At 38.3% G+C, this 18930-nt stretch overlaps 1 protein-coding gene across 1 annotated transcript in view; it reads left to right on the forward strand.

Moving 5' to 3' along the window:
* Positions 1 to 13615, forward strand: part of CCT6B (chaperonin containing TCP1 subunit 6B) — a 23308-nt gene extending 9693 nt beyond the window's left edge. The window contains exons 6-14 of the mRNA XM_006774205.2: positions 3444 to 3554; positions 3705 to 3864; positions 5993 to 6075; positions 6629 to 6725; positions 6995 to 7142; positions 8895 to 9028; positions 10805 to 10907; positions 12836 to 12908; positions 13426 to 13615. Of these exons, the coding sequence (XP_006774268.2) occupies positions 3444 to 3554; positions 3705 to 3864; positions 5993 to 6075; positions 6629 to 6725; positions 6995 to 7142; positions 8895 to 9028; positions 10805 to 10907; positions 12836 to 12908; positions 13426 to 13498 (982 nt within the window). The 3' untranslated portion in view covers positions 13499 to 13615. The remainder of the gene's footprint in view (positions 1 to 3443; positions 3555 to 3704; positions 3865 to 5992; positions 6076 to 6628; positions 6726 to 6994; positions 7143 to 8894; positions 9029 to 10804; positions 10908 to 12835; positions 12909 to 13425) is intronic.
* Positions 13616 to 18930: the final 5315 nt, after the last annotated feature.

The raw sequence follows: 18930 nt of genomic DNA on the forward strand, positions 1-18930 counted from the left end.
TAAACTTGGATATTCTGAAGCCAGTCCAGATATCACAATTCATCAGTAAATACTTTATTTTTAAAATATGTATATATATATCTTTACTTATTTATAGAAGTTCTGTTTGGTGGTTTTTTAAATTTGCCATGTCACTATTTATGGTTTCCTATTCCTTGCATATCTTCCCAAACTTACATTTTATTTCTTTAAACATACAGGGGTGGACAAAAGTAGGTTTACAGTTGTAAAATAAATAAATAATACAATATTAATAAATAATAATGCAAGAATAAACTGTTTTGCATACTCACAACTTTAAATCTACTTTTGCCCCACACTGTATAGTCCATGTCTGATAATTACATTATTTAAAGTCTGGCTTGTCTATTTATGGTGTTTATTGTATTTTGCTGTTTCTCACACATCATACTTTATTTCTATATGTGCTACTCATTATGTTTAAAAAAAGTATTTGTAGAAATAATTTGAGACCTAGGATGAAGGTGCTTTTCTGCAGAGAATTTTGAATTTGCTGCTGTAAGGAGCCCAGGCACTAAATTACATCCACATCTGAGGCTTTTTGGGAATATCCAGTTGTGAATTCTAACTGCAAGTTCATGTGAGGGCTGCTTGCTTTTATTTTATCCTTCTGGTTTATACCCTGAGTATATAGCCTATTGAGGTTCCCACTTAATGTGAAGAGGGCCTTCTATTAGACCCTGTACCTTGGATGAACTTTGAACTTTTAATTCTGCCCCCTCTCATTGTGAGGTCATTGAAACCAAAGTTCAGATTTGCCTGAATTGTCAAATGACTTTGCAGTAGGAGGTCCCACAGTTCTCTACTTACCTCTTAGATTTCTGGTTTTCCTTTCAGTTTTGAAAAGAAAATTATTTTGTGACTCTTTATTATCTTATAGCTTTCTAGCATTTAAAGGTTTTCTTGTTTTTAACCCAACATTGTTTTTGGTATTGGTGTTGGTCCAAATTAGTTTACTGTTGTTGAGGGCAACGAGTTTTTGATTTATATTTCAGAGGGAGCTCTGTGGTTGTTATGTGGAGAATACACTGGAGTGAGGTGGGAGGTATAAGGGCAAAAGTAGGAGACCTGTTAGGAATCTGTTGTGATAATAGGTGAGAAATGAAAATGGTTTAGATCAGGGTATACTTAGAAGGAGCAAGGGGATTTCTTGGTGATTTGACATAGAATGTGGCAGGAACAGAGGAGTCAGGATGTCTCTTGGGTTTTTGCATGAACAGCTGGAAAAATGGAGGTGTCATGGAGAGACTGGGAAGAGCAGGTTTGGGGAACTAAATCAGGAGTTCAATTTGGGGAATGTTGTATTTTTCCGAATCAACCCTGGTGACCAATGAGGTGATAGATGTTGCAGCCAGATCGCCCTCACATCCTGAATGTTGTATTTTTAGATGCCTGTTAGTGGTTGAGTAGAAAGTTGGAGAAATGTTCTGGAGTGCACATAGTGGTCTGGATTGGAAATACATGTTTGGAAGTCATCAGTGTATGAATGACCTAAAGCTGTAAGAGTTGATGAGATCATCTGGGAAGTAAATATAGATGAAGAAAAGCAGAAATTTAAGGATTGGGAACTTTGGTACACTCCAATGTTTGGAATTGAGAAGATAAGGAGCATTCAGCAAAGGAAACTGAGAAGGGGTGGTCAGTGTGATAGGAGGAAAACCAAGAGAGGGTAGTGTCCCAGAAACTACTAGTAAGAGAAGAAAGTATTTCAAGAAGGAGAGAATAATAAGCTATGTCATATGCTGCTGAAATTTTGAGCAAATTGTTGTGAACTGAGAATTGACTATTAGATTTGGGAAAAATTTAGTTTTTTGGTAACAGAGAGGAAGGGAGAGGGAGAGAGAGAGAAAAACATCAGTGATGAGAGAGAATCATTGATCGGCTGCCTCCTGCACATCCCCTACTGGGGACCGAGCCCGGAAACCCGCAACGTGGGCATGTGCCCTGACCGGGAATTGAATTAACCTCCTGGTTCACAGGTTGATGCTCAACCACTGAGCCATGCCAGCCGGGCCCAAAGAATCCTTTGTTTTAAAGATGGGAATTATGGCACATTAGTATCCTGATGAGAATGCTCCTTTAGGCAGAAAGACTTAGTGTAAGGGAATAGGGGACAATGCAGGAACAGAGAGGGGAAAGGAATACAGTTCACAAGTGGAGGAGTTAACCTTAGAGAAGAGCGTGGACAGATCATTCGTAATCATAGGAGGTTCAGGGTTCAAGTGCTGGTGGATTCATAAGAGGTAGTGATGGGACTGTTTCTTTTTTCTTGAAGAAGCAAGGACATTTGCTGAGAGTGAGGGGGGGGTGGGGGAACAGTAAAGGATGTTTGAAGAGTGAAGAATATTGAACATGTAGTTTGTTTCTTCCTAATTAAAATATCTTCATGTTAGGTTAGGAGTTAGAGTAATCTAGTTAGACTAAAACTGAAAATTTCCTTATATTTAACTATTCAAAAAATTATATCTTTAATGTATAACAAATATTGGTTATAAAAGATTCAGTAGAAATGCCATTCCCTAACTGGGCATAAATGAATTTTGAAGAGTTACAAAGATATTTATTCTTGAAGGAACATTTAGAAAACAGGAAAAAAGACCCCTCACCATGATCTGTATTCCTAACCACTCAAGCATAAGCGCCTACTCTTTAATTTTCTTTCATTTTTTTCTTTTCAATGCCTAAGTGCTTATTTTTTTTAAAGAACAGTTATAATCATGTTTTATATGCAATTTGTCACTCTGTGTTTATCAGCCATCCCTGTAAATATTTTTCCATGTTATTGCATAGTTTTTATGACTGAAATATCTGGGCCATTATTTGCTGAATAGTACTCTATTGTTGGACATTTAGATTAACAATTTTCAGTTCCATGTAATTATTTTGAACAAATAAATGTTCCTTAGAAGTTCATTGTGTGTCTACCTTTCATTACTTGATCAGCTGTGTCATATGTTTGAGCCACATAATTTAGAGGATAATTCTGGGTTGATTTCATTGTGACTTAACAGTCACAGTGTTGTAAAGTAGATTATCTTTTCCAATTTTACTAATTGTGTGTTAGGATTAAAGTTGGTGTAAGGAAACGGTGTATGCCCTAGCAGTTCTGTTACACCTTTAAGAGTATAATTCTAGCCCTACCTGGTTTTGCTCAGTGGCTAGAGCGTTGGCCTGTGGACTGAAGGGTCCCAGGTTTGATTTCAGCCAAGGGCATGTATCCCGGTTGTGGGCTTGGTCCCCTGTTGGGGGCTTGCAGGAGGTAGCCGATCAATGATTTTCTCTCAACATTGATGTTTCTATCTCGCTCTCCCTTCCTCTCAGAAATAAATAAAAATATCTTTAAAAAAGTATAATTCTAATTTTATATCAAATTTTAGAGTGTATACTCAAAGACGGTAAGAAACATTACATATTTTTAATAGGTTAATCAGAGGATTAGTTTTGGATCATGGTGCCCGTCACCCAGAAATGAAGAAGCGAGTAGAAGATGCATATATCCTTATTTGCAATGTATCACTAGAATATGAAAAAACGTATGTATGTCATTTACTCTTTATAACATTTGAAACTGTTTTTTCTAAAAGTGTTTTTTAATCTCTTTCTTTCCTCCCACTGTTTAGTGTAAACTCCTACCTTTTCCTCTTCCCACTGCCTTTACTAGCTTGTTTTTATTAATTTTTTAGAGAGGTGAGCTCTGGTTTCTTTTATAAGACTGCTCAAGAAAAAGAGAAATTGGTAAAAGCTGAAAGAAAATTTATTGATGATAGAGTACAAAAAATAATAGACCTGAAGGAAAAAGTCTGTGCTCGTTCCAACAAAGGATTTGTTGTTATTAATCAAAAGGTGAGGAAAAAATGTTTAGATTTTAACTATTTGTAAATGTTCTTTAGTGTTTCTCAAAGTGGACCTGAAGGAATCCCTAAGACCATTTCAGGGAGATCGTGAGGACAAAACTATTTTCGTAATATTAGTAATAATGCTTTTTATATTGTGTTGACATTTGCAATGATGATGCAAAACTGCTGATGCCTTAGCACTAATCAAAGCAGTAGCACCAAACTATACTGGTAGTCATCATACCCTTTATTGCCATACTACCACACACTGGCAGTTTAAAAAAAAGGGAGTTCATTTAAGAATGCCTTTATGAAGTAGTAAAGCTTATTAATTTTATCAAATGTTGATCCTTAAATAATTCTGTGTGACAAAATATGAAGTATGCACAAAACACTTTTGTGGCATATCAAAATATGGTTGTGTCGAAGGAAAGCTCTTGTGTAATTGAGAACCATGCAATGCCATTTTTACTTGAAAGGATGACTGACAAACTATATTTAGACATGGGTGCTTGGTAGTTTCTTCTAAAAAATGAATGCAGCAATCCTGCCACTTGAAGGAAAACAACTGACAGTATTTGTTTCCAATGATAACATTTGAGTCTTCAAACAAAAATTAGAATTTTGGAAAACCTGTATATGCCACTGTGAACTTGACAGCTTTCCTATATTTAAAAGGCTTTTCTGGTAACATTTGTGATGATATTAGCAAAGGTGATATATTTGATATTGTATTACCATGAATATGTCAGCATTTGGAAGCTCTGCCTAACTCAGTGAACCAATATTTTCTAAATGCCTAATAATCAATTCAAAGTGCAAGATAGACAAATGGATTTTAATGTTGGCGAGTATGCAGAGTTCATTGATATGGTTCCATATTCCACATTGAAACTGACCACTTACTGAATTTTGGTATAGTATCAAAGAAGAATGTCCATGTTTATCTGAAAAGGTTATTAAAATATTCCTCTCTTTTCTAATATATGTCTCTGTGAGGCCAGGTTTTCTTCTTATACTTTAGACAAAACAATATATTGCACCAAATTGAATGCAGAGCAGATAGGAGAATCCAGCTGTCTTCTATTAAGACAGACATTAAAACCCTGGCCAGTGTGGCTCAGTTGGTTGAGCATCGTCCCCTGCAAGGAAGTTTGCTGGTTAGATTCTTGGTCAGGACACATGCGTAGGCTACAGGCTCAATCCCCGGAAGGGGTGTGTACAGGAGGCAACTGATTGATGTCTCTCTCATATCCATGCTCCCCCCCCACCCTTCTCCAAGAAAAAAATCAATAGAAAAAACACACACATATATAACAGACATTAAAAAGATTTATAAAAATCTAAAACAGTGTCTCACCCTCACTGTATTTTTTGTTTGTTTAGGAAACTAGAATAAATTTTTATTAAGAAATGTTATTTATGTTAACATAAATGGTTTCTTATTATATTAAATGGATTAATAAACATTTAAAAAATTCCTCAATTTTAATGATATGATAAATATTACAGATACAAATTACATAAAAGTGCTTTGGGCTCTTCATAATTAAAAAACATGTATTTTTATTTATTTCAGAGAGGAAGGGAGAGAGATATAGAAGTATCAGTGATGAGAGAGAATCAATGATCGAAACCCGAAACCCAGGCATGTGCCCTGATGGAATTGAACCGTTATCTCCTGGTTCATAGGTTGACAGTCAACCACTGAGCCATACCATTGGGGCTTAATAACATTTTTTTCTTTTACTCTTTCATAAACTTTATTTATTTTTTAAATCTTTATTGTTGAAAATATTTAATATGTCTCTTTTTCCCCCCATTGACCTCTTCTAGCCTGCTCTTACCCCCACCCCAGGATTTCACCACCCCATTGTCTGTGTCCATGTATTCATATGTGCAAACAAGTTCATTGGTTGATCTCTTCTCACCCACCCACCCTCCCCTGCCTTCCCTCTGAGGTTCAACAGTCTGTTCCATGCTTCCTTCTATGTCTCTGGATCTATTACTGTTCATCAGATTATTTTGTTAGGGGCTTAAGAATTTTTAAGAGTGTGAAGCAGTGATGAGATCAGAAAGTTTTAGGACCACTAGCTTAAAACATGCTTGTAACGTTTGTGCTAATTTGATTATAGGGAATTGATCCATTGTCCTTAGATGCGCTCGCAAAACATGATATAGTAGCTCTTCGTAGAGCAAAAAGGAGAAATATGGAAAGGTAAGCTTGCAGATAATTATGTGCCCTAAGTTTATTAATAGATTAATTTGAAATTATCCCATATTTTCCTTTTAGCTTATATGCAAACATTGTTGAGCAAAAAAGGTAGTGTACAAATTTCAAATTTTGTTTTTGATTTCAGTAAATAATGTAATTGTCAAAAATCAAGATTAACCTACCTCAAAACTTTGTAGGTTTTCATCTTTTAAAAAATTTTTTTTTTTATTGATTTCAGAGAGGAAGGGAGAGGGTGAGAGATAGAAACATCCATGAAGATGAGAGAATCATTGATCAGTTGCCCTGACCAGGAATCAAAACGTGACTTCCTGGCTCATAGGTCAACACTCAACCCAGACTGGCTGGGCAGTTTTCATCTTCTTAAAACAGATTTTATTTATTTATTTATTTATTTATTTATTTATTTAAAACAGATTTAGAAGCAATATAATACAGTGACAGTGAAGTCTTCCATGTTAGATATCTTTTCACCTTTAAGAAATTAGTCTTTATGTTTTCCATAACCAAAGCTACGTTGACATACATGTAATTTCAGACTCACTCTTGCTTGTGGTGGAATAGCTTTGAATTCTCTTGAAGACCTCAGTGTAGATTGCTTGGGACATGCTGGCCTTGTACACGAATATGCATTAGTGAGTATCTTTGGGGGCAGTGGTTAGAAAGTAAACAGTAAACTACCTCCTTTTTTAAATATTGAAACTTTTAATTCAGGTTTTACATTTTGAAGTCTGAATAATACACAGGATAGATTTTATAATTTATTTACCTAAATATTAAGAGTTTAAATATAACTTATCTGCTTTTAACATATATTTAGTTATGTTTGACAAGAAAAATTCACAAGAAGATTGACATAATGACATTACATATTAAAGTTATATATTCTTGTATTATCCTTTAGGGTGAAGAAAAGTTCACTTTTGTTGAGGACTGTGTTAACCCTCGCTCTGTCACCTTGTTGATTAAGGGACCAAATAAGCATACTCTCACACAAATCAAGGATGCTGTAAGGGATGGACTTCGTGCCATCAGAAATGCCATTGAAGATGGTAAGTTGTTTTTTGTGTGATGGATATGAAACTCTCATATTTTTAAAGTGGTAATAAATCTATCTGGTATGTATACTATCTTAAAATATATTAATGATAACTATTATTTCATTTTACTTTGGGCAATTTATAGTTTGGGTTGTGACGGTTTTTCCCTTTGGAATATTGTTAATAGTATGTTGCCATTTTAATTATCTTCAATTTATGAAATAAAAAAGCACTTAATTTAATGCTGTATTATCATTTTTTAATTTTTAAAACCATAAGAAGCCTTTACTGCTTAGTACACATTTCATTACCTCAGGTGCAGTGTAAAGTTTATCATTGTCTAACCACTATGCTAGACACCTGACACTAATACAAAATAACATTGAATCTAAACTGTAAGTGAAAAAAATAAAAAATAAAATAAAAAAGAAAGATTAGGGAAGAATATTAGCTATTATTATTTAACTAGAGGCCTGGTGCACAGATTCGTGCATTGGTGGCGTCCCTCAGCCTGGCCTGCACCCTCTTGCAATCTGGGACCTCTCGGGGGATGTAATAGTGTGCAAAGCGACAGGCAGCCAGGGAGGAGCCTGATCCTGGGCCGGGCACTGCGCTGTTCCTGCTCATCTCGGCCCTGCTGTGCCTGCCACCACCGCTGCCACCATTCAGGAGCGCTGCTGTGGAGGCAGGAGAGGCTCGTGCTGCCACAGCCATGCTTGCCAGCTACCTTTTGAAAGGAGTTAGGATAAATAATTCAATAAAAACACACGTTTAAAATAGAATAATAAGCACATGAAAAGATGCTCAACATCATTAGTCATTAAGGAAATAAAAATAAAAACTTCAAAGAGATACCATTTCATGTTAGGATGGCTATGGTCAAAGAGCTGGACAATAATAAATGTTGGAACTCTCATATACAGTTGCTCATGGGGAACAGTTAGGCAGCTCCTCAAAAAGTTAAACATAGAGTTACTGTGTGAACCAGCAAATCAACTCTTAGGTATATACACAAGAGAGTTGAAAACTCTGTCCACCCAAAAAACTCGTAACTGAATGTTCACAGCAGCATTTTCATAATAACCATATAGTGGAATCAATTCAAATATCCATTAGTTAATGAATGTATAAACAAAAATGGTATACCCATACAATGGAGTGTTATTTAACCACAATAAAGAATAAATAGTGATATATGGTACAACATGACGACCTTGAAAACATTATGCTAAGTAAAAGAGTCTAGACACAAAAGGCTATGTATTATGTGATTACACTTATACGAAATATCCAGGAAAAGCAAAGACATACAGGCAAAGAGTAAATTAGTGGTGGCCAGGGGCTGGGCAAAGGGGAAATAGAGACTGGTTGTGAATGGATACAGGGTTTTTTTTTTTTTAATATTCTGGAATAAGATAGGGGGGATGGTTGCACATTCATGTGAATATACTAAAAACTACTGAAAAGTATAACTTTAAAAAGCTGAATTTTATGGTATGTGAATTATATCTCAAAAATAGAGTAATAAATTTTATAAAAATAGGCCAGATTTATCTGATAAACAAAAAGATAGATATGAAATAATGGTAAAAAGACATCTGAGTAATCACTGAGTTGTGCAACTGATTTTACTTCTGTATATATTTTTATATATTTTAGATGTAGACAAGATAATAAAGCACATTTGAGTAGCTAGTTGCCTTTTTCTCTGTTTTCTTTTACTGTATGGCATGTCTTGTCAATCATTTTTTTCGTCTCCAATAGGTTGTGTGGTTCCAGGAGCTGGTGCAGTTGAAGTGGCAATAGCTGAAGCTCTTATGAAGTATAAGCACAGTATAAAAGGAAGAGCTCGCCTTGGAGTCCAAGCTTTTGCTGATGCCTTACTCATTATTCCTAAGGTACAACTATCCTAATGGCCAAAGACCAACTGGTTAGACATAAGGCGTTTCATTATAATTTGCATATATTATCTAACAGCAGACATATTTATTTGCATTTACTCACACAGTTTTGTCTAAGATATTTTTATAGCTAAAGCAGGGAAACTTTTGGAATAACAGCTCAGAATCCTTATAGGAGTTTAATGAAATAGCCAAATTACCTACCCCCTTGCTTTATTGATGTTCTCTGAGTTCCAAAAGTTGAAGTAATTCCAAAAATTTCCTTCAGAAATGCTGCTTGATTAACTAATCATAATGAAAAAGTTTACAATTTAAGATTTAATTAGATTTTAGAGTAGACCTTTATTTTGTTGATGGTATCCAAAGTATTATCACTTTATTATTTTTTTTAATTTTTTAAAATATATTTTATTGATTTTTTTTACAGAGAGGAAGGGAGAGAGATAGAGAGTTAGAAACATCGATCAGCTGCCTCCTGCACATCTCCTACTGGGGATGTGCCCACAACCAAGGTACATGCCCTTGACCGGAATCGAACCTGGGACCCTTGAGTCCGCAGACCAACGCTCTATCCACTGAGCCAAACCAGCCCCGGCCAAAGTATTATCACTTTAAATTGTGCAAAGTGAGAACTTCAGGGTGTTCAGCACTCCCAAATATGACATTGCATTCCATTTTCATTATAATTCCTTAGAAAAGGAGAGACACCAAATATTTTTTCTTGCATCAGTAGGACAGAGAACTAAAATTCTTTTTCTTTTGTCTTAACCTGGTTATAAACTGCTTAGAAGCACAGAAAAACTTTCAAATATGCTGTTACCGTGAATTACAACATTACTAACAATGCTAGCAAAGTCTCTTTGATAATTGCTTTAAAATTATTCATAATTTGTGGAATCTTTGTGAATCAGAAATCTAAGGTTTTCTTTCCCCAAAGCAGCAAAGTCAATAAATAATGATCCTTTAGTTGATGCAAATTGGTAAACCTAGTATACATTGGTCATACCTTTTTACTCATCAACTGTTGGTTTGGGACCACTTGCAGTAAACCTGGGTTGGACTGCAGGTATCTCCATCCCTGTTGCCACAGGTCATGACTCTCCTCTTGTTGATGAGGAGCACAAAGATGCTGCAAATATGCAGGCTTCCTTTTGTAAGTGCCCAGGAAAAACTGGAAGTCATGTGGCTAGAGGAACTAGAGCAGCTGTGGGCAAACTATGGCCCGCGGGCCGGATCCGGCCCGTTTGAAATGAATAAAACTAAAAAAAAAAAAAGACCATACCCTTTTATGTAATGATGTTTACTTTGAATTTATATTAGTTCACACACACACTCCATCCATGTTTTTGTTCCGGCCCTCTGGTCCAGTTTAAGAACCCATTGTGGCCCTCGAGTCAAAAAGTTTGCCCACCCCTGAACTAGAGGAAACAAGAATACCACTCTATTTCCTTTCATGTCTTTTGTTTTTAAAATCTTTTGCAAAGAGGGAAATTAATTTATTGGGGTGGGGATGGGGGAACTCTAATACCCTACTCAGAATTTAGTGTGTTGTACATAGGGAAAACGTTTAAGTAAATATAAAAAATGCTAGATATATGAAATAATCATTTGATTTAGATTAAGAATGAAATTCCTCAAAAGGAGATGATTATTATATTGTGAATATATTTTCCCAAGACTAGAGAGCAGTGCCTTTTTAAAAAATATATGATATCCACATATATATGTGAAGGTATTCCACACATACATTTATTGTTATTTTTATTTTTCAAGGTTCTTGCTCAGAATTCGGGTTATGACCCTCAGGAAACACTAGTAAAAGTTCAGGCTGAGCATTTAGAGTCAGAACAACCTGTTGGTATTGATTTGAATACAGGTAAGAAAATGAAGAAAAATTAGCTGCTTAATAAAGAAAGAGGTTATACTACAGTGACCCAGAACTTATAGTAAGGGGGTGGAGGTTTGGATGATTTTAATATTTAAATTTTGGGTGCCTTTTAGTTTACTTTTGAACTTTTTTTTTTTAATATATTTTATTGATTTTTTTTTTTTTTACAGAGAGGAAGTGAGAGAGATAGAGAGTTAGAAACATCGATGAGAGAGAAACATCGATCAGCTGCCTCCTGCACATCTCCTACTGGGGATGTGCCCGCAACCCAGGTACATGCCCTTGACCGGAATCGAACCTGGGACCTTCCAGTCCGCAGGCCAATGCTCTATCCACTGAGCCAAACCAGCTTCGGCACTTTTGAACTTTTTAAATTATTCATTCATTTAAGAAATAGTCATTGAGTGCTTGTTATTTGACTCTTGGGATTCATACAGAGCAAAACAGACAAAAGTCCTTGTTCTTGTGAGCTTATGTTGTAGTGGGCAAGGATAGACAGTAAAAAATAAACTTCATTCGGAAGTTATTTTTAGCATTTTTTAAGAGTAATAAATTCTATGAAAAAAATAAAATAACAGTATAGGATGATTGTGAATGTTAGCACAGGAGGGTTGGGAGAGGGTTTCAATTTAAAGAGGATGGTCATCAACGAGAATATGTCTGTTGAGAAAAAAAAAGTACGGGATGTAGCCGTGTGGGGCTCTGAGGAAGGAGTATGATAGGCAGAGGGACTGGCCAGTGGAAAAAATCATTGATATTTTAGAGGAGGAGGAAGGAGATTGGGGAGGTAGTAGAAAGTCATGTAGGGGCATATAGGCCAGTCTAAGGACTCGGATTTTTACTGTAGTGGAATAGGGAGCAATTTAGAGCAGAGGTGTGGCCTAATTATGTTTAAAAGGATCACTGGCTACTCTGTGCAGAGGAGTTAACTGAACAACAACTAGAAGGTCGGGATTGCCATTGGAGAAGACTGTGGGCAGATCAGGTTGTAGTGGGGGGGGTGGTGACCAGTATTTTTTTTTTTTAAATATATTTTATTGATTTTTCACAGAGAGGAAGGGAGAGAGATAGAGTTAGAAATATCGATGAGAGAGAAACATCGATCAGCTGCCTCCTGCACATCCACCACCGGGGATGTGCCCGCAACCCAGGTACATGCCCTTGACCGGAATCGAACCCGGGACCTCTCAGTCCGCAGGCTGACGCTCTATCCACTGAGCCAAACCGGTTTCGGCGGGTGGTGACCAGTATTAAGTTTTTCAGAGTTAAGTGTGAAGTATCTGTAGACTTCAAGTAAAATAGACAGTTGGATGTATGAGTCTGGAGCTCAAGAAAGAGGTCTGGGTTAGAGATGAAAGCTTGAGAGTCATCGGAGTGTATATAGTTTAAGTAGAGACTAGATGAGATCATCTAAGTTAGTGTAGAGAGAAGAGAATAATCCAGGTCTGAGCTTTTAGGTACTCCAACAGTAAGAGCGCAGGGAGGAAGAGCAAGAAGCAGCAAAGCAGACAGAAAGGGAGCCACTAGTGCAAAAGAAAAAACAGGCAAGTTTGCCGTCCTAGAAGACAAGTGGAGGAAGAACAGTCAGGAGGGTATGATCAGGTGTGTTAAGTGCTGCTGATAGATGAGGCCTGAGAATTGACCAGTCGATTTGACAACATGGAGGTCATTGGTTACTGTGACAATAGCAGTTTTGGTCATATATTAAATATTGTTAGAATATACAACAGATGTTAATATATTAACACTAGAGGCCCGATGCATGGAATTTGTGCAAAGGGCTTAGCCCCTGCTGCCGTGGTGGCTGCCTCTGCCTCAGCTCCCGGAAGGTCGTCGGGAAGGACATCTGGTCTAATTAGCATATTATGCTTTTATTATAGATTATAGTATTAAAATAGTTTGTTTTTACTTTGCAGGTGAGCCAATGGTAGCTGCAGATGCAGGAGTTTGGGATAATTATTGTGTGAAAAAACAACTCCTTCACTCTTGGTAAGTTTGTATTAATAAAATAAAGACTTTTGGGGACATAATTGATAACATTAATTTTTTTCTATTATTTTTGCCATCCTGCATTGGAAAAATGGCTAAGTGTATGAAAAGGCATGGTATTCAGTTATTAAGACTGGCTTCTGCCATTTTATAGTCCCTCTAACATTTTAGTTCTAGCAATGTAAGTTATAGGAAATGTTAATCTTTCTGTTTATTTGAGGGGAAAGGGAAAGAAATGACTTTACTGAAATAGTACCCATGCACAGTGGGAAAATCAAATAATGTGCTAAAAATGAGGTCAGTTTTTCTGGAAAATACAATCAGGCTTCCACTTTATTAGCAAAAGAATTGAATTTATAATACAAGGGTAATGTTTGTATTTATAATAGCTGTGTCTTAGAAAATCTCACACCAACATCATTGAAAAACAAAGTACCTTTAGTAATTGCAGATTGCTATGGAGAAAAGATAAGAGTGAGTTGGTAGGTTTTACTCACCCTGTCATCTTTTTCTTCAGCACAGTGATTGCTGCGAACATTCTCCTGGTTGATGAAATTATGCGAGCTGGTATGTCTTCTCTCAAAGGGTGATTGAGTTCAAAATCAACTCTTCTAGAAGCTGAGATTTAGCACATTTTACATCCAACTACCTTTATATAGCCTGAACCATTCTTAATTTTTACACAATAAATACAGCTTATATTTGTTGGTTTTAGCAGTCTCAAAAATTATTTCATCCAGGTATAAAGAACACAAGAAAGATTTTTACAATAAGGAGTAATAATGAAAATATTTTTCCCTAAGAGTTCTAATCTTATGTAGTACGTGTCCTTTGGCATCCAATGTCACAGCCTCTCCATTCCCCTGAGCTGGGCACTCCAGTTGTGCACTCCTATGTGGGCTGTGTGCACCCTCTTGTTGTAGTTGAGCTATGATTGCTGTTGGCACCTCAATGGGAGGGATTTACCCTCAGGTTGATTGGCTGTGAGGACTGGCTGTGACCACTGTGGAGAATCAGCTATTCTGGGGCCCACTCCACAGAGCAGAACTTACTTCAGCAGGGCTCTGGTGCCTGCTGAGTCTTCCCCTTGAGTGTGTCGCTTGTGGAGGTGGTTGGGTGGTGCTTCAACGTGATCTGCAGCTGTCTGCCATGGCTCTGGGACATTTCAGGAGGTGCAGGTCAAGGTCAGCCACCATCTGTGCCCTACCCAAGGCCACCCTGCATGAGCTACAAAGCAATCTGCAGTTGGCTGCTACTTGTGCTGGGTTTGGAGATGCCCAGAAGAAGCCAAGTTGTGAACCAAGGCTGGCTGCTATGAGTGCCAGGCCTAGGGCCACTTAACAGGAGGTACAGGGCATGCTGAGGTCAGATGCTGCTTGTTTGAGAGATTTTAGAACAGTCTGAAGCCACTAGAAACAGCTTGGGTTGGCCCAGCAAGTTGGGTGGGGTGGGGTTTTAGGGAATCACTATGGTGGGCTAACAGCCATAGCCAGGTTCATAGAAACTCATGTATAGCACCCCATGCTGACCCTGATGCCAGATAGTTCAGTGCCTCCCTGGATGTCCCGGGTGCCTTTTGAGCTGCTGCCCCAGCACTGCAGTTCAGAGGGAGTTCAAATAAGTTTGTATGTGGGTCGTTGAAGAGGAATACCTGAGTCTCCAGCAGCCCTCTGTCTCTCTCAGCCACAAACCCCACTGGCTTTTACAGCCAGAAGTTATGGGGACTTCTCTTCCTGGCACTGGAACCCTAAGCTGGAGTGTCTGATGTGGGCCTGGGACCCCTTGCTCCTCAGAGGGGACTCCGCAACCCAGATAACCCTCCTGAGTTTGAATACTGAGTAGTATCATATAGTATTTGTCCTTTTGTGACTAGCTTATTTTACTTAGCATAATGACTTCAAGGTTCATCCATGTTGTGGAAAGTGTTTGAATTTCCTTTCTTTTAAAAAAAATATATATTTTTATTGATTTCAGAGAGGAAGTGGGGGGGGGGCGGAGAAACATCAATGATGAGAGGGAATCATGATCGGCTGCTTCCTGCACACCCCACATTGGTGATCGAGCCCATAACCCAGGCATGTGCCCTGACTGGGAATCCAATGTGACCTCCTGGTTTATAGGTCGACACTCAACTACTAAGCCACACTGTCTGGACTCCTTCCTTTTTAAGACTGGATAATATCCCATTGTTTGTATATACCACATTTTATCTATCTGTTCATTTGATGATGGGCGCTTAGGTTGCTTCTACTTTTGGGTGATTGTGGTTAATGCTGCTATGAACATGTGTATATAAATATCCATTTGTGTCCCTGATTTCACTTTTTTTTTTGGTATATACCCAGAGTTGGAATTGTTGGATCATATGTTAGTCTGTGTTTAATTTTTAAAGAAATCACTATACATTTTATATATCTATTAGCAATGCAAAAGGGTTCTAATTACTCTGCATCCTTACCAACACTTATTTTCTGTTGTTTTGATAATAGCTGTCCAAATGAATGTGAAGTAATAGCTCATAATGAGCTATACATTTCAAATATGCTGCATTTTATCTGGCATTTTTCAGTGTTTGTGAATTGAAGATGAGGTAGAGGGTTGTCTACATTAGCTAAATCTGCCTTGTGCTATAACTGCCAGACCTATCAGTCTGTTTATTTATTTTTTAATTCTTACCCGAGGATGTTTATTGATTTTTTTTAGAGAGAGAAGAGAGGAAGAGAAGAGAAAGAAACATTGATTGGTTGCCTGCCATGTGTGCCTTGTCCAGGGATTGAACCTGCAACCTTTTGGTGTATGGGATGATGTTCCAATCAACTGAGCCACCCGGCCAGGGCCAGAATTATCTATTTATTTTTTTTAAATCCTCACCCGAGGATATTTTTCCATTGATTTTTAGGGAGAGTGGAAGAGAGAGGGAAAGACAGAAATGTCGATGTGAGAGAAACAATCGATTGGTTGCCTCCTCAAAACACATCGATCGTGCCTCACACAAAACACACAACCAAGGCCTGGGCCAGGGAGGAGCCTGCAACCAAGGTTGGTGCCCTTGACTGGAATTGAACCTGTCAATTCCAGGCCGATGCTCTATCCACAGCCAGACCGGCTAGGGCCAGACCTATCTATTTTTAATGTAAATTGTTTAACTAATTTTTTCTCTTTTGGAGAGTAGCCGACTTTTAAGTAAGTAAAAACTTGATGACAGCTCCTTTAAAAATAAAAAAGACTTCATCCTAAGTTTGTTTCATAAATCTCTGTTTCAGTTAAAATATCAGGAGCCAAGAATTGTTATTCCCCTGTCTGCCATTCTCCTAACAGTTTGTTTCTTACCTGCCTTTTTTTATACTCCTTTCCATAACAATAACTATTTCTTTGGGATTACTTTATTGGTGCCATCACTATTGTTTTATGTTTTGATCCTGTCTGATAGTCATACATTACTACCCTTCCAAGCTCCCACAAACACCACACCATCTCAGGGTTTTGGCTCTTGAACATAATTCAGTTTAATATCTCTAAGTATTAAGGCCTTGTAACAACCCATTCACTCTTCCTTTACAACTTCCTATAGAATTGTCAAAGAGATCTAGGGGAACAAGGATACAATCATTAAGGAGATCACCGCTGACTCTATAAATAGTCTTGCTTTCCTTATCCTGTTCTAGATTGAAGTCTTTAAGCTTATCACCGAGTAAATCAAGTGCCTCATGAATTAGATTTACTCTTCAATCATACTTTTCCTGGCCAGATGTTTAGGCTCTATAGGAAAGGGACAGAGATGGGAAACTGGAAGAGCAGTGTTTTAGTGTTTAGAAGATCAATGGTTTATTGCATTAGTGAAAATCAGACATATGCTGCTAAGCTATAATATAAAGGTTGCCTTGCAACATAGACTTAATTGTTGGTTTATTTCATAAATATTAGCCTTTTTTAGAAAGGAGGCCTGGGGACCTGAGTTGGAGCCTTTACTAGGGGCATATGTTTGAGGACAGAGAGAGAGAGGGGAAGTGCCAGAATGCAGACATTTCCTCAGAGCCCACAAACGCTACGAATGGTTTCCCCACGACCTGACTTGCCATCTTCTCCATGTTCAGCTGAGGGCTTGACACTATAGAACTGAGCTGATGGCAGCTACAATGAGCAATGACCACAGTCTCCTTCCTTCTGAGACTTGCTTAACATTTCTCAAGTACTTAGTCCAAGAATCAGCTGGCATAGCCCTATGTCTGCCCGTTGCCTGGGCCAGGATGCAGCCAAGGGTCTTGTTGGACAAATAGCCTGTGGGCCTGAGCCTGGCTCCTGTCCATGCCTTGGAGATTATTAATCTAGATGTTGAGGTTGAGGAACAGGCTTGGGCCATATGGTTGCCTGGCAGGTGCTTCACAAAAGCTCAAGATTCATAAGGTAAGGCTTCGAAAGCAGTGAGCTTAAAATGATCTTTTCTATTGCCTCTTGCTTCTGTAGCCCTGGAGCTGTATACAAGGGCCAGTTTGTTATGTAGTGTTTGTCAGTGGGGGTGCTGTTGACATAGCATAGACTGTTCTATCCATTGTAGGATATTTTGCATTCCTGGCACCCCTGTTCCTTATGACAGCCAGGAATGCAGCTGCATTTCGAAATGTCCCCTGGAAGATGGGACCACTGAAAGGAAACTTTCTTCAGGAATCTCCCCACTCGTTTGTGTTACTTGGTTCTTTGTTGTCCTAAACTTCAGCCTCAAGAAGTATTCTCTTCTACCTCACCCCCAATCCAGGTCAGAGAATGTGAAGGGCTCTCCTATGGGAAGGGAAACCTCTTCTGTCCTGGAGCTGTCTTTGTGGAGTGGAGTCGTGCTGGCAGTTCTGGAGCCACAGGGCTTGGGGTCATATTCCATCTCTGCCACCTATTAGTGACCTGGGGCCAACCTGTCTTCAGGATTGTTGAGAGGTAGTAGTGAAATTGCTTCACACAATGCTTGGTCCATACTTTGTGCTTAACAAGCATTTAGCTGTTACTATTTTTATTACCATCAGTGGTATGCATCAGAGGTTAGGGTAGTCTGTGACATAAGTTGAGTAAAATCAACTAGTGACAATAGCCAGGAAACTAAAGAAGTCTCAAGATTGGTTTGACAGTGGGATCAGGCTTGTGCTGCGTGGAGGCAGGCTGGATGCTGGAGAGGGTGCCAGAGGAGTGTGTGCTTTCCTGCCCCCCTTTGACATACTCTCAATCTTTACTCCAGACTGTGACTGATGAAAATTGTGCAGTTCTGATGGGTGGTGGAGAGGTAGTGTTGCTGAAAAGCCACAAGGCTTGGAAAAGCCATTTCCCTTACAGTGCAGGGACAATATTTCTGCTTAAGCACTGCATGACATGAACTGAGGGCTTTTTCTGTCACTCCAAAGTAAACTCTCTAGAGATGCAGGCTTGACTTTACATATGCACATGGGTAGGCTAAACAAGTGTGGTTCCAGGACACTAAGAATGTCCGGCCTCTCAAACCTCCCTTCCTCTCTCCTCCTATGGCTAAAATGCCAACATTAGCATTTACTTTTTTTGTATTAATCATTATTTACTTTCTGGGATTTTGTTTTAAATGCAGGTGCGCAGAAAAGAGTTAACAGAAGGCCTATCCTTTGAAAGGCCTGCTTATAAGGTCAGTCCTTGGTGGCATCTGGTAACTTGGAGTTCGGGAATGTTCCCATTGCCCTAACTAATAAGAGTGGCTCCCTGTGCCTAAGCTAAGCTGTCATCAATATTGTTTATGCTAAATATTTGCTTTCCTTTTGGAAATCTGGATTTGGGTACATGTCAGGCATAGGGTGCCTATATGACCTGTCTCTCAAAAAATTCTCGGCAATGAGTCTCTAATGAGCTTCATTAATGGCAACATTTCACACATGTTGTCACAGTTTATTGCTAGGGAAATGAAGGACATCCTATCTGACTCCACTGAGAGAGGGCCCTTGAAAACTTGCACTCGGTTTCCTCTGGACTTAATCCCATGTAACTTTCTTGGGGACCTCCAATGCAATAATATTCT

The sequence above is a fragment of the Myotis davidii genome, unplaced genomic scaffold (genome assembly GCF_000327345.1).
Source record: "Myotis davidii unplaced genomic scaffold, ASM32734v1 scaffold327, whole genome shotgun sequence".
NCBI classification, from domain to species: domain Eukaryota; kingdom Metazoa; phylum Chordata; class Mammalia; order Chiroptera; family Vespertilionidae; genus Myotis; species Myotis davidii.